The 15,357-nt window shown below is 43.9% G+C and overlaps 1 protein-coding gene across 4 annotated transcripts in view; it reads left to right on the top strand.

Annotated features, from left to right (window-relative positions):
• Positions 1-15,357, top strand: part of RABGAP1 (RAB GTPase activating protein 1) — a 74,158-nt gene that overhangs the window by 52,889 nt on the left and 5,912 nt on the right. For all 4 annotated transcript variants that reach the window (XM_027649696.1, XM_027649697.1, XM_027649698.1 and 1 more), the window contains 8 exons: positions 4,181-4,294; positions 4,823-4,897; positions 7,132-7,257; positions 7,615-7,758; positions 9,305-9,346; positions 9,687-9,815; positions 12,650-12,742; positions 13,704-13,814. In XM_027649696.1, coding sequence (XP_027505497.1) covers positions 4,181-4,294; positions 4,823-4,897; positions 7,132-7,257; positions 7,615-7,758; positions 9,305-9,346; positions 9,687-9,815; positions 12,650-12,742; positions 13,704-13,814 — 834 coding nt within the window. The remainder of the gene's footprint in view (positions 1-4,180; positions 4,295-4,822; positions 4,898-7,131; positions 7,258-7,614; positions 7,759-9,304; positions 9,347-9,686; positions 9,816-12,649; positions 12,743-13,703; positions 13,815-15,357) is intronic.

Below are 15,357 nucleotides of genomic sequence, written 5' to 3'. Positions count from 1 at the left end.
GCATCAACAGTACTAAGTAGCCTTACTGTTTGCCTAAAAGCCTAGCTAATTTATTTAATATTCTCTCTTTAAAGAGAGGTCTCTGGAAGGGGTGGCATATTTTAGGATGCTCCTTCTCTTTAAAGGGAAACTCCGAATTGACTAGCAGTACTTGTTGATCAGTGATATTATTGTAGCCAAAGGATGCATGGGTGGTTTAATAGGAAGTTTTTGCTTCAAGTTCCTTGATGAAATGTAGTGTTCTACAGAGCTGTGTGAAGAGTGTAGTTTTTTATTCTGAAATGCACTTGTACACTTTATTTGAAAGGTCTGAATGGATCATAAATACATTTAAGAAATAAATGATACGTCACATGTTTTCACGTCTTGTCCCGGATGCCTTCTGTGTGTGTGCTGGTACAGGTGTGTTCCTGGGGACTGGGGGGGGCTTTTTCCTCTTCTCTTGGTAGCTCTAAATAGCCTGGCCCGTGTGTAGGTGGCAGGAGCAGGCAGCCCTTGCAGCCTGCCTGTGTCTGTGCTGTGTCCATACGTGCTGGAGGGCACTGTGGGCAAACTCCACGCTCTGATTTTCCTGTGGGAAACTGGAGCCCTAAAAGGAAACGAACAGAGCGAAAGGGCTGGATATCACAAGGGATTCACTTTTATTTTTAGAATTGCACTATATTGCCATATTTGGCCTGAAAGTATGCTGTATCAATGCACTATTGTGTCCAGTTGCAGTTGTCTAACCATTCCAAATTTGTCTAAATTATTCAGGTTTTTTTCCACAAATACTGTTTATCTGTAAATGTTCTCAGTAAGTGCTGACTCCAGGTAACTCTTCCATTCTGTGGGCAGCATTCCTCGTGGGAAGTTAACAAGTACATTACTCTGAAAGTGAGGTTTGTGATGCTTCCTTAAGGTCTCAGTAACAGGTGTAATTCCTCTTACCAAAACCTTCTCCAGCGGTCTGGGCAAACACAAATGCAGGAAATGCACTTTGTGTAAAAGTCAGTGTAAATATTGCCTAATGAAAGTAGTTTTGGGAATGCCATCAACCTGCAAAATAGACCAGGTGGCACAGTGTCCTGCTAACACTGAAAATAGCTATCAAAAGACCTTTTAATATTTTTGAATGTGTTTAAAACGTACAGATCTGCTCCAAATAACTGATCCCCATCGTGTAACATTACCCTTGCTGCTGCCCAGGAAATCTGTGGGGGTTTGGCTCTCTCTGCTTGTTGGATGTGCTGGAAGCTGCCCCTGGCTTGGTGGCTCTGGGATGACCTGTCCGTGCCTTGCAGCAACACACCACGTGCTGATCTGACCCTGGGCAAAGCAAGGAAAATTCCACTGATGGATCCAGTCTCCAGACCCTTCCCACAGTAATCTCTGCCCGTGTGACAGAATTCTTGCAAAGTCGGGGGAACTTCCTGAGGAATAATTGCAATGTGGAAATGGATCCCATTGTGGCAAGAGTGAGAGTCAGGCACAGCTTGGATTTGTGCTGGGTGTGTCAGATAACTCACCCAGTGAGCAGAATTCCACATTTGGAATCGTTCTGGGGGTTGGGGCAGGAGGAATCTAAAGTTTGGACCTCACCATTTTTCCCTTTTTATGCTGTTTTTGAAGCCATCCTGTGTCTAGGTGAAGGTTTTATACCCCATCCCATTTCTCCAGGAACCTGGTGCACCAGGAGTTGATCTGTGGATGATGAGGCATTTCCAGCAGGCAACTCCCTCTGTTCTCTAGAGATCTCTTGTTTCATTTTCTATCACCACAGATCTTGTCCCTTCAGCAATTCTTTGCTGCTGCTTCTTCATCCTCTTGGGTTTATGTGGGGGATTAGGAGGAATAAACCTGAGCTGCTGAAAACTGCAAGTAGATCAGCCCTGGGAAGAGGTTCTGGGAACTCCAGCTCTTCCATGGCTCTGATTGTGCCTTAAGCTACAGAAAAAGCTTCCAAAGTAACACAGTCTCACTGTGAAGATGTTGATCAAGTCTGTAACTGCATAATATGGTTTGCACATCCTGGGATGCTCCCAGGAAGATGGCAAAAATACAAGGAAAACGTCTTTTAAGTGTGACAAGTTTAGGAGGTGGGAACTAATGTGCTTTTCTATACAGACTGACAGAATAGATGGGCTTTTCCCTGCTGGACTGTGGCCTGGTTTCCATAATTACTCATGTAGTTTCTGTTTAAATCAGCTGGAGAGGAAGGTTTTGGTATAACTGCCCTAATACTTTAAAGTGCAGCAAAGAGGGGGAGGAAAGGTATGTTCTGAGTCTGAGCATCTGCATTTTCCTGCTTTCCTTCAGAACAGCAAACTGTCATGAGAATTTTAATCTTCACTACACTCGCCTGAGTTCTCATGGCTGGTTTCCATTCTGTTTTCTTTACTACTTTCTTTTTCTTCCTGTCATTCTTAGCTTTCTATTTTTCAATCCCAGTTTGTGAAGGGTGTGGGTTCAGAAGGGTTTCCTTCAGTTCCCAGTCCCCTGAAAGCATGAGAAATTGCCCATTGAGCCAATTCTCACAGCAAGGTATAAAAATAGGAGTAAAGAAAAGGTTACACAATGCTTGGATTGCAGCAGTTTGTACCAATGGGGAGATTTCAAAGCCACAGTTTTTGGAAAACATTTTTTAAACCTTATCATTTCCGTTGATTTTTCTCTCCCCAAGCTGTGCTTCAGCTGCAGGAACTTGAGTTACAGATTGCTGGAGGAATTGTGCTGAAACACAGGAGTCAAGTGCTGACCAAGTCACGCAAAGCCAGAGAGGCCACTAATTAGTTCTCTTTAGCCATAATGAGTGATTTGTTTGAGAAGCCTCTCTTAAGAGTTTCCAACCAGATGCTCTGGTCTCTGCTGTTAAATAAGTGGATTAAAAGGCAAGTGGATTTGAGGTTATTTTGCCATTGCAGCAGAACAGGTGACACTCGGGAAACCCCCTTGTGTGGTACCAGAGCTGCTGGCAGTGAGCAGCACCTGAGCTCCTGCAGAGAATTCACTGCAAGTCAACCTTGCAAACTCTTCAGAAACTGGAAAGTTACCACTAAGACTGTATTCACATGTTTAAAGTTTTCAGGATTGTTTCTGAGCATTGTCTTTTTCTCCTTGCAAAACATGCTGAAGCCAACAGCCAGCCATTAGTGTACTTGTCTTTGACTTAAAAGATAGATGTTTATATGAAATTTATTGAGCACTGGATTTTGTTTGTTTCTGATTTCCTTTTAATGAGACAGACTCTTTAGCACGTTAATTATTATCAAATTGGAATGCTGAACAGTACTTTTGATATAATTTCCCAAACAATCTGGTAACTTGATTCTAATAGCAGCATAATGCTTTCCTAATGAAATGTCTGTATTAAGCCCCAGAGAGGAGCATTAACCTTGGATTAAAATCAGAAGAGAAAATGAAGTACACTGTGGTAATTTTGTTGTTTGCAAAATCCTTTTGTGAAGAAAAAGAACTACAAGCTCTGTTGAATGATCTTCACACTGATTACATCATGTACTTTTTTTACTATCTTTTACTTCTAATCTTTTTCCGTTTGCTACAGAAACGTGGGTTACTGGGGTAGAGTAACACACTTTTCTGTTACTGTTCAGCTTTCCAAGTGTCCAAGGCATCTGAAACTGCTGGTGTCAGAGTGGTGTGGAGAATAAAGTTCCATCTTCCTCATGCTGAAATCCCTGCTCATGATTGTGTTTTCCTGAGCAATACTTTCTGGGGCTCACGCTCAGGTTTCTGTTTTCTGTAGTTAAATTCTGAGGAGGGGATGCAGAGTGGTTTCTGAGGTGAACCTCAGGGACAGAGATTGTGGACAGCAGCTGCTTCCAGTGGACTGTGACTCCCTGCGGTGGGGAGATAAAAGGAACGTGCCTGGGCAGCACTGGGGATCAGGAGTCTCCAGGGGAAGGCTCTGCATTGCAGTGGCCTGGAACACGTGTGTCTGTGTCTGTGTGTGTGTGTGACCTGCCCCTCCCTGACCCTTCCCAGATGTGTTTAGGTAACCAAGTCTATCCAGACTGTCATGTGGAGCTGCCAGCCTGCTCTGGTGGAGTAGGCTGTGTTTTGTTAAATTTAGAACAGTGCACAGAACCCAGTGCCAATCTTCCAACTCTCAGTCCTAGCATTTGTGATTTATATTCTTTTGATGTGTTTTAATTTGCATATTGTGTTCTTTTTCTAACAGGAGTCTCCACAAGACAGTGCCATCACCCGAGACATCAATCGAACGTTCCCTGCTCATGATTATTTTAAAGATACTGGGGGGGATGGCCAGGACTCCCTGTACAAAATATGCAAGGTATTCTTTAAATTCTTCTGGGCTGGTTTTGGTAACTTGCATTCAGCATCACTGACAGATGTGACTGGTAGCTGAGAAGAATGTGGATGTGTTACCATTGCCTGTCATGGAGACAGACTCTGGCCCTGGCTCACTCTGGTTCCTCACCGTAGCTGGTGATGGTGCCACTCAGACAAGAGACATAAAGCCCTTCTGGATTCCTGACCACTGAAGTGTTTGGTGCAGAGACTTCCCGTGATTCCAGACCTGTCAGCCTGGATCAAGCTGGACAAATTATGTAACTGGAGATAACTATGTACCTCCCATAAATGTTATAAAGCCACAGACATGCACTGAGGCTGCTTATTAACAGGAGGAGCTCGGCAGGAATGGACAGCTCACTGCATTCAGTTAGCTGGAGTCGTTTAGGCTTCCAGCACTTTTGTATTCCTGGTCTTCTCCCTCTTCCTGATGTCCCTATGGCACCTGTGTATTCTTTGTGTTTGTAGCCTGAGACAGATAGAAGTAAAGTCTTGATTCTTTTTTCAGGCCTACTCTGTCTACGATGAAGAGATTGGCTACTGCCAAGGCCAGTCGTTTCTTGCTGCTGTGCTGCTGTTACATGTGAGTGCTGGGTTTGCCCTCATTTGTTTCAAACTGAAGAATAATTATTGCTCCACTCTGCCTGGAACAAACTCCTGAACTGGTGGAGTTGCAGGACTCATATCCACTTGTGTGTTGGTCAGTAATAACGTGATTTTAGACGGCGAAGAGTGCATTGTTTAAAGCCTCCTGTGGTGTTTGTGAGGACTCTGGTCTGCAGTCAGTGTTCATTCCCCGAGTTCCTGATCCAGGACCCCTTTCCTTCAGGGCTGTACTCACGAGCACCAGTAGACATGGAATTTGTGTTTAAGACAGCGCTGTAAATGTTTTTGTTACAGGGTTTCAAGGTCAGATTTAAGCTTTTTAGAAGGTGTTTCTACTGGAATCAGTCAGAAATATGGCTGGTGATTGCTATGTCCTGTATACATGTATATATATACCTATATATATGAGTGGAGGGCATTGTGGGGATGCCATTCATAAGGTCTCAGTGCAGACTGTGCTGCCTGTGGGCTGTTTCCTGTAGGTCTTTGTGCTCCTTGGTTTCAGAGGTTAGGGAAGGATACAATAATATTTTAATATTTTTAAAAGAAACTATATTATGCTTTTTTAAACTTAATTGCTGTTGATAGAAGTGATCTCATCAGTGTAATAGCCTTTAATTGCTGGTGTGTTCAGAAGCTGGAGAGAGATTGATGGTTCCCGTGTGTCAGGAGCAAAAGTTTTAGATTCACTCACGCTTGGGAAATAGGAGAGGATTAGAAATCTGCTCAAATTATTTATAGACTGCTCTGGTTTAAAGTAACGTCTGCTTTTTGTCAGTGTTTCTATTGCAAGGGGGAGCTGGAACTGCAGAGCTCCTAAGCCCAGTTGTGCTCTGAGGTTCCTTTTCCCAGCTGCTCTTCAGTGCCTGTTCTGCCACAGAGGACTGAGCTGGAAGAGTTCTCTGCAGTTTGGTGGAAGGGGAGGTCTGGTCTTCAGGGGAGGACTTTCCATAGTGTTGTAAAGTCAGTGGAGGATATAGAAGAGATTGTAAACTCCATTCTTGTGAAACAAAAGCCAAGTGTTCAATGATAACAACCTTTTAGTTCTTTGTAACTGTAATCTGCAATATTTACTTGACGAGCAATTAACTCTTAGTTTCCTCACTGAATCATGGAGAAGGGCAGCACTTCCTGATATGAGAACTGAACACTTCTACTGAAACAGATGTGCTTTCTTTCAGCTTTTTCATTGTCATATGTCCATTTTTTAATATCCATTGCATTAGAGAGACTCACTGTCATGACTGAACCATGTGTTATTCCAGAGTTCTCCCTTTAACAACAGTTGTGGCTTCTGGGATTAATGTATGCATTTAAAAAAGCTAAATTTCAAATAAATTTCTTTTTCTTTGATTGTCTTTGAAGTCAGCCTTTGGAGTGTGGCTGCTGGAGAAAATAAATAATAAAAACAAATGTTGCAGAAAAGGAAATTAAGTTTCTGCGAGTCCTTCACTCCCAGTTTGGAATGTTTCAGCAAAGTTTTCAGTTTTAACAAACTCCATCTGCAGATTAATAATAGAATACTTGAAATGGATGTTCTGTCCTTTACAGGAACCAGGAACTGACCCAAAGTTAGACTTGTCTACGGAAATATGAAAACTGAATTTTGAGGGCAGGGAAAAATGTCAAAACACTGATGAGCTCTGAGTGTTTCTTCAGTTTTTGGCAGGAAAGGGACATTGAACCTTCCCAAACCAATGCTGAGTTGGGATAGGTGGAATTTCTATTGGCACTTACTGATCTCTCTTATTTGGGCCATCTAATAAATAAACACCAAATAAATAATGTCATTGAGAAAGGTAAATATAAGATTAAGAATAAGGAAAAGATTCTGTTTAACATCCTCTAGTAAATACTGCTTCTGTCTTATTTATGTAGCTGACAGAGGGTTAGGCTGGTCAAAATCTGTAACATGTAGATTCTGACATGATTTGGAACAAAGACACCAGGAAACTGCTTTGGTCTTGATGTCTGGAAGATGTATTTTTAGTGGAGTGATTGAGAGGTGGTTTATTCCACAGAATAAGACTGAAATGCCCTTGGCAACACTGAATGTCATTTTGTGTGTTAATATTCTTGTTTACCCTCAAACGGGATTAAAAAGTGGTGACAATTTATCCTTTCAGCAGAGGGAGGAGAAGGGAGGTGCAGCCAAGGGAGCTGATAGGAGAGGTTTGACTGTTCTGTGCTAAATGATTTCCTCTCTCCCAGATGCCTGAGGAGCAAGCATTCAGTGTTCTGGTCAAAATCATGTTCGATTATGGACTCAGGGAACTTTTCAAACAGAACTTTGAAGATTTGCACTGCAAGTTCTATCAGCTGGAGCGCCTCATGCAGGTGGGGCTGGGGCCTGGGGGGTGGGTGCTCAGAGCCTGCAGACCCCTGGTGCTTGTCTCAGACTGGAACAGTGCTGGTCACCTCGCAGCCAGGGTGGAGAGGTGGCTCTGCTGTGTCAGCCACCACTGGCTGGGTCTGCTGAGCCAAGTTACAGTGTCCCTGTGGGCATCCACACCTGGACAAGCCTTTGGCATCCTTAGGAGGCCCCTTGGCATGTCAGGAATGGTGGGTGCAGAACCCTGCCCTGCTGCACTGATTGTCACCCTCCCTGACTTACCTCTGTAATTTGGGATTTCAGCTACAGCTCTGAATAGTCTCAATTAACTGACTGTGTGTGTGTGTGTGTTTTGTTCCCAGGAATACATTCCTGACCTGTATAACCACTTCCTGGACATCAGCCTAGAAGCACACATGTATGCTTCCCAGTGGTTCCTGACCCTCTTCACTGCAAAATTCCCTCTCTACATGGTCTTCCATATTATTGACTTGCTCCTGTGTGAGGTGTGTGTCTTAACTGGAGACTTGCACAGCTCCCAGCTCCTGACAGTTTGTCACTATGTTCATGTCCTTGTTGCTATCTGTTCTGTCAGAGCAAGGCAGGTGATATTTTTATGTAGTGTTATATTTCTGCAATGACAGAAGTTCTCAGCATTTCAAAGATTCAAATTAGGAGTCACAATCTATTTAAAATATTATAATCTCCTATTTCCTATAGCATTGCTGAATCTATCTGAGATGACTCTAAACAGTGCTCATGGGATGAGAGTTAATTTAAAAATATGTGGATTCTTCTCTTCTTACAGTGTATTATACACAATGATAACTTATTTTTTCCCTAGAATATTATTGCATGGAGGCCATTGGGTATAAAATTGCCCAGCTAACTCTCATGCTGGGCAACAAGCTTGGAGCTCTTTTTCCTGGGAAACTTGAAGTCTCTCTACGTTTCACAGGATATATCTAGAGAGCAAAGTTCTTTACATGGAGATTTTGTCTGCAGTCATGTTTAGAACAGTGTATTTGGTGCTGTGCTGGTAAGCAGTGTAATTAGAGTCAGTGCTTATTAACATCAGTGAACAAATCCCATCTTGCACTGAAGCATCCTTGAGTTATTTAATGATTTGCTGGGTGACATTACACATCCATTCTTCCTTGGGTCTGCAGTTGTTCCTGTGAAGTGGCTTTTCCTTCACTGAAGGGTTCCAGCATTCATAAACCTCCTGGTCAGTGTTCCTGCCCTTTCTCTGTGTCTGCTGCTTGCTTTGTCCACGTGCCAGTGGAACAGGAAGCAGCAGATGGTATGGAGAAAATGAGTTCTGTTTGTTTAGAAACACATTTTCAGTTCATAAACAGTAAATGTGCCTCATAGGGAAGTTTTAAGGGTTTTTTTAATCGTTGTAAAGTGATAGTGAAAGAATAATTCGGTGGGAAGAAGAAAGACAATCCTGAAATAAGATGAGCAAAGTGTCACAATTATCAAGAGGACCCCTGGAGAAGGTGTGTGCTACTGCTGACTATGGGAACTGTTGGTATTTAATTGGACTATATCAATAAAGCACTGTAAGGAGTAGTGGCAAAGTAGATGCCGTGGGACTCGTCCTGGAGTGAGTCACTTTGTTTTTCATGACACAAATTGTCCCAGGTTTGGAAGATGAGAACTTGATGTGTTGGTGTATATATTGTTGCATTTGAATTGGTGTTTGCAGAAGTTGCTATATGAAAATTAAATTATCTTGAGCTGGCCAACTAGTCATTAAAAATAAATAAAGAGTACAACAGTGCCTTCATGGTTTCAGACTAATGAGGAGATAGTAAAACTGTGTTAATTGTTTTACTCTCTGTAATGGCTCTCCAGTAAAGACACTTTCCCAGTTGTTTGCAAAGTCATTCTCTGGGCCTTTGATTTAAAAGAGCACCTGGTTACATGTGTATCCTGGTTTTCCTTTTCACAGAAACTAGACAAGCAACAAAACCCACCAAATAAATTCATACCCAGGCTTGTAAACACTGAGAAATTAATTTGTTTTGTCTTCCTTTTTTTTTCCAGGGAATAAGTGTTATCTTTAACGTTGCACTGGGATTATTAAAAGTGAGTATACAATGTTACTCTGTGGTTTATGCATCATCATGAAAACATTAAGAATATAAAAAATTAAGACGCCAGTTACAAAAATATGATATTTTCTTTTAAGAAGCCAACAACTCCCTGTGTTACACGTGCTGTGGTCTGGCACACCCTGTGCAGGACAGTGCTTTTTTTGGGGGGGTGAATAGAAGGTTGCAGAAATAGAAACAAGCACTCTTTGCAGAAGGTTAAGAAGCAGTGATGTTTTGAGAGCTTTCCAAAACTCTTGCTGTGTTATTGTCTCTGGGAAATTCAGCAGTTGTACAGAACGGGCTTTCTCTGGTGTTTGTCTCCCTGTGTGCAGACCACCAAGGATGATTTGTTACTGACTGACTTCGAGGGGGCTCTCAAGTTCTTCCGGGTGCAGCTGCCCAAGCGGTACCGCTCCGAGGAGAACGCCAAGAAGCTGATGGAGCTGGCCTGCAACATGAAGGTGAGGGGTGCTGGCACTGCAGGCTCCTCTCTGGGGACACCTCCTGTGTCCAGCTGTAACCCAGCTACTCACTGGTCCAAATGCAAATGCAGGTTAATTGGATATGATTGCATAGATTAGTTTCGAGTTGGATACACTGGTGTGGTTCAAAGTATCCCTTCTCCTTCAGATTCACCAGAGGAAATCTTTGCAGCATTGGTGTGGAATTACACAACTTCCACAGCATGTTAACATCCAAGGCAGCTTGGGATCCTGATCCTGGTGTAGTAGCAGTGTGGATACCAGTATTCTGCACAGAGTTCAAGCATATTTTTTATGAAACTAGTGTAGAAATTACAGAATAATCAAGACTAAAGCTGTTTTATCTCCTGACTCTAATTTACCATTAGCCACAGATTAAATGTTGCACATGCATCTGGCTCAGATCCCTCAGGCACACGGTGTGACTCCTGGGGGTGGTCCTGTGCAGGGTTAAGAGTTGGACTCGATGATCCCTGTGGGTCCATTCTGTCCAGCATATTCTCTCATTCTGTGATAATAAGTACATTTATCGTTTATGTTCCAAAATAACAACTTGTTCCTCTTCCCACTCTGCCAAAATTCCCTGCGTTCCCAGTGCTGTGTGAAGTGGCACAAGCAAACAGTCTCTGAGTGGACATGGCAAGGCTGTCCACAGCTTGTGGAGTGCTGTGAGGGTTGGGGGGACTAAAGGGGAGGTTATGGAGAAAGCACAGACAGCACTGCTGGGCTCAGCACAGGTGCTGGACACTTCTGTATCACATCTGATGGAAGTGCTGCACATATTGCTTTCCTTGACCTAATACATAAGTCCTTTGCTGTCAGTAGAAATCTCCAGCTCTGTATCTGCAAGTGGTTTTTTTGAGCAGAAAAGGGCCTGATGTCAAAATAAATAATTTATAGGAAGGGAGAAGTAGCCTGGCTAAGGCATTGTGATTAGAACAGCATTCTGCTGAAAGGAGGTCAGCAAAGGATCAGCTGGAGACAACACTGGATTCTTAAAGTTGCTCATCATTGTTGCCATCAAATCATGGAATCACAGAGTGGTTTTGGTTGGAAGGGACTTTAAAGCTCATCTCATTCCACCCCTGCCATGGGCAGGGACACCTTCCACTAGCCCAAGTTGCTCCAAGCCCCGTCCAACCTGGCCTTGGACACTTCCAGGGATGGGGCAGCTGCAGCTTCTCTGGGCAACAAATGTTAACAGAGTTATATTAGCTGCCTCCTGTGCCCCTGAAAAGCTGTGATGGGACTGCAGTGTCCATTTCTGCTTCCTCTGACCTTGCAAACCAAGAATCCTTCCCCAGGGCAGGGATCCCTCCAGACCTCCAGTGCCTGGAATTGGTGACAGTGGCAAATCTTCCCAGGATCACCTGAAAAAGGCAAATGCTCTTAATGCACTTGGAAAAGAAGATGAAAATACAGTGGTGTGTCTGCCTCCCTGCCCTCTTGCATGGCTGGATGCCTGACTTGTCAAGATCTAACCTTTACACAGCTGGAGATTTGGGGTACGAAACCCAAAGACTTGGGCAGTGTTAGAGCAGAGACAGAGCAGGGAAATAATCCACTCAAGGTTCTGCCTTCACTGTCAGGGAAGGGTTAATACTCTGCGTGGGTCTCTGGGGTGCTTAGTAAGAATAACTCCTGCAGTTGTGATGTGGTTGGAGCTGCTCCAGGCAAAGGGGGTGGCATCTCCAAAAGGGCCACCCTCGTCCCGAGGGCCGGGAGGTGCTTCTGGTCAGCCCTCACTAGAGGGAGCCTGGCCACCAGGTTTCTGCAGCTCCTCTCCAGGAAGGCTGTTAATGATAAAACCAGAGAGAAGAGAAGAGAAACCAAAAACATTTTCCTTTCTCCCTGTCGTTTATGCATGTAAAATTCAGCCTTGTTTCTCAGACAAGAGTTTTTTAAAGAGGAAACCATAGCTATTTATTTGGGTTACTGAGATAATGCTAAAGGTTCAGTAGCAACTTTTTATGCCAGAGATTTCGTTTAGATGCACGGTGAGTGGGATGTGAAATGCTCCCAGTGCTCTGGGCATGGTCCCTGTTCTGAACCATTGCAGCACATGGCCCAGGTGACACCAGGAAAGGTGCTGGGCAGGATCTGTTACAGCCTCCCTTGTGTTCCCTGGCCCTGTAGGACTTGAGCACTGAGCACAAAAAAGTATTGAATTCAACATCACCTTTCTGTGTTGGTGTCCATGGGAGCCCAGGGCAGCATTCCAGCTGCCCAAACCCCAGAGCAGCCCAGGACAGGGCTCACATGCCTTGGAGCTGTTGCTTGTCCAGACACCTCGGCAACCCAGGGCCTGGGCTGTTTTCTGCTGAGCTTGAGTGACACCAGCAGAGATGTCAGCTGAGCCTGCACTTGCCCTTTCAGTACTCGCAGTCTCATGTTAAAGTAAACCAAATACCTCTGTGTGATGGTAAATGTTACAGCTGAAGAAGCCTCTGCATCAGGCCAGTTCAGAAATTAAACCTGGCTCATGGGGTTCTGTTCTGCTGAGCCACTGCAGTGTGTGGAGCAGCAGAGAGCTGGGCAGCACCAAGGGAGAGCTGGGGCAGGATGCTCTGGGTGCCTCTGGAAACCTTCCCTGTATTCCACAAAAGGATGAGAGGCAGAGATGCTGCTGTCATTGTATTGAGTGGAATCGAGGTTCTGACCATCTCTGAGGGTTTGACACTCAGAGCTGGGGGAAGCCATGAGCTGTGTTTTGTAGAAGGCAGCAGTTGCCTAAAGCTGATATAATAACCCTGTGTGAATTGTGTTCTTTTATTGATGTTCTGGGCAGGAACTAATGGGCTGCTTTAATTTAGATTAGCCAGAAGAAGCTGAAGAAATATGAAAAGGAATATCATACCATGAGAGAGCAGCAAGCTCAACAGGAGGATCCTATAGAAAGATTTGAGGTAACATTTACCTTCTCCAGCCTGATTTAACAAACAGGAAATTCCTATTTTGCCTCCTTTTTTTTTTTTGAGCTCTTTCTGTTTGGTGACCAGTTTGGATGCAACAGGGGAATTGGCTCCATGAAGGCAATCTTTCTCTGTACTGGCAACATTAATCAGGATGGGGTCATTGTGAGCCCAGTTTTGTGCAGAAAAATAATAGTATGAATTTATATTTGGGGTTGCAGAAGTGTTTCAGTAGAGCCTGTTTCTAGCACTTGTGTAACGTGCCAACTGCACCAAAACCCATGAACAGAAAGGAAATGCCTAATTAATTCTAGCTCTGCCTTCCCTGATTGCAATCCTGCCAATACTACTCTCCCTAATTTCAAATGAGGTATGTTACAGTAAGTACATCATTTTATGAGTAGTTTACTTATCAAATAAATATAAAAAGAAATTACACATATAAAGTTATGTGTGTGTACACGTACTACAAGAACACACACAGACATATAAATTTATGTATTTTAACTATTTAGTATTTGTGCTGGGAGTTGTAACAGGTGGGAGAAAATAGAGTGTTTTTCCCAGGATCCTCTTCTCTCACCTGTTTCCAGCATGCAAATTCTATTTTGAGCCAGGAAAAGCAGCACTTGTAGGAAGCGCCTGGCAAGGTATCGATGGCAGAATGATACCCCTCCCATTGCAGGCTTCAGAAACATTTCTGTAGCTCAACAAGTCATAGCTGAGCAGAGTTATTTATACCTGGTTTCTTCTCAAGGCTAATACTGTATTTATTTTATATTTATAGTATGATTAGCTAGTTCTGTCCTCAGGGAACGTCATGCAGGTAGAGTTGTCTTTGCATACTCAGGATACCAGGCTGGCTTTTGTGTGTAAGCACAGCAGGCTTGGTGTTCTAGACACAAACTTCTGGGAAGGCCTTTTTGTGGATCCCTGTTGTCTCCGTGTCCCCCAGAGGGAGAACCGGCGCCTGCAGGAGGCAAACATGAGGCTGGAGCAGGAGAACGACGACCTGGCACACGAGCTGGTGACCAGCAAGATCGCGCTGAGGAAGGACCTGGACAACGTAAGATGTGTCTGTGTGCTGTCTAGTGCAGACAGGGGCTAATTCCTTCTTGCTGCTCTCACTGGGGAGGAGATACATGGAGTAGTTTTTATTTGGGTGGGCCAGGATTCCTTCCTCCACATCCTTGTTGCACACTGATGATCAGGACACAGGACTGGTGACTGAAATACTGATGAGTGTGAAAAGCATTCTGAGTAATCTGAGGGAAAGGAGAGCTTCTGAGCCCAGACTTGAGTAGTTGCCTTCTTCTCTCTGTATGTTCAAAGAAAGTCTAGCAAGAGCTATGCCAAGTCTTTGAATTGTCACAGAGACAGTAACATGGGTGCTGGATTCTGTTTTCCTGGGATTTTTATGAATATGATTTCACAGCAGACAGGCTTTGCAAAGTGCCTGATAAACTTGAAAGGCTGAGTCTGTCTGGCTCGGTGTGGCTCCGGCTCTCAGGTACCTCGGGCAACTCTGAAAACACTGTTGTGGTTCCCATTTGGCTTGTTGGAATCTGCCCATGTGAACTCCCCCTCCTGGGCTCTTTCCATGTCAGGAGAGCTCTGAGGAGGAAACTTCAGGTTCACTTTGGGTTACAGGAATTTTTTTTCAGCTTGCTGTCCCATTCCCTTCTCTACATATTCACGTTTGGGAGATATTATTATTTTATTATTTTGGGAGATCTGGTTATTCTTTTTTGACAGGACATGCAGGGACAGAAAGGTGCTGGCATTTCTAGCACATGACAGGCTGGAGCACACTTCGTGTGTCTGCTGGGGGAGCTGAGGGGAAGAGTTCAAGTGCTCGTGTTTTGCCATTCTTGTTCTGTACCAAGATAAGTGCATTTCTGAAATCTCGAAGGAAAATGACTTCTGAAAGTCATACACTGCAGGAGTTGACAGGCTTTCAAATGTTCCTGTGTATCTGCCTCAGAGAATTTAAGGTTTCCCACGACCTCCTGGAAACTTGCTGTTGGAATAATGTTCCTGTCCTAAATGTTGATGCCAGTGGGTGAATGTTGCTCTTAATGAGATTTGGTTTATGACTGTCAGGTTTATTACAATTACTGCTCTTTGGTGTTAAGGTGTGTGAATCAGGAAGCAGGTTTTCACCACGCTTTGGTGTGTTCCCCTCCTCCTGCCTGGGCTTTTTCCCTTCATTAGTGAGGCTTCCAGAAGGCTCTACAGACTGCCCAGCACTGGCACTCAGGGAGTGGACTCCAGCAAAAAGTGTCCTGAAGGAGCTTTTTCTGCCAGTTTTTAACTGTTGTTTGTGGCTGCTTGAGCCTGTATGAGACACAGTTACACTTTTACATTGTTTTGTTTAAATGGAGAACTGGGAGGGGAACAAAATCAGACAAAACCTTTGATATGCCTCACTGGATATACAATAGTCTTGTCTTCAAAGATGGTAAATGATGTTTGGCAGCATTTGGGTTATCCCCAGGGAGCACATAGGTAGGTTTGATCCTACTTTAGGACCCTGATTAATTCTTTTAATTGGATCCTGAAATAAGTTTCTTTCTGCCAGCCCAATGTCCTGAAAGGGAAGTACCGAA

This window comes from Corapipo altera, unplaced genomic scaffold (assembly GCF_003945725.1).
Source record: "Corapipo altera isolate COAL_440 unplaced genomic scaffold, ASM394572v1 268, whole genome shotgun sequence".
Lineage (NCBI taxonomy): Eukaryota > Metazoa > Chordata > Aves > Passeriformes > Pipridae > Corapipo > Corapipo altera.
This window is presented reverse-complemented; position numbering and strand designations above follow the sequence as displayed.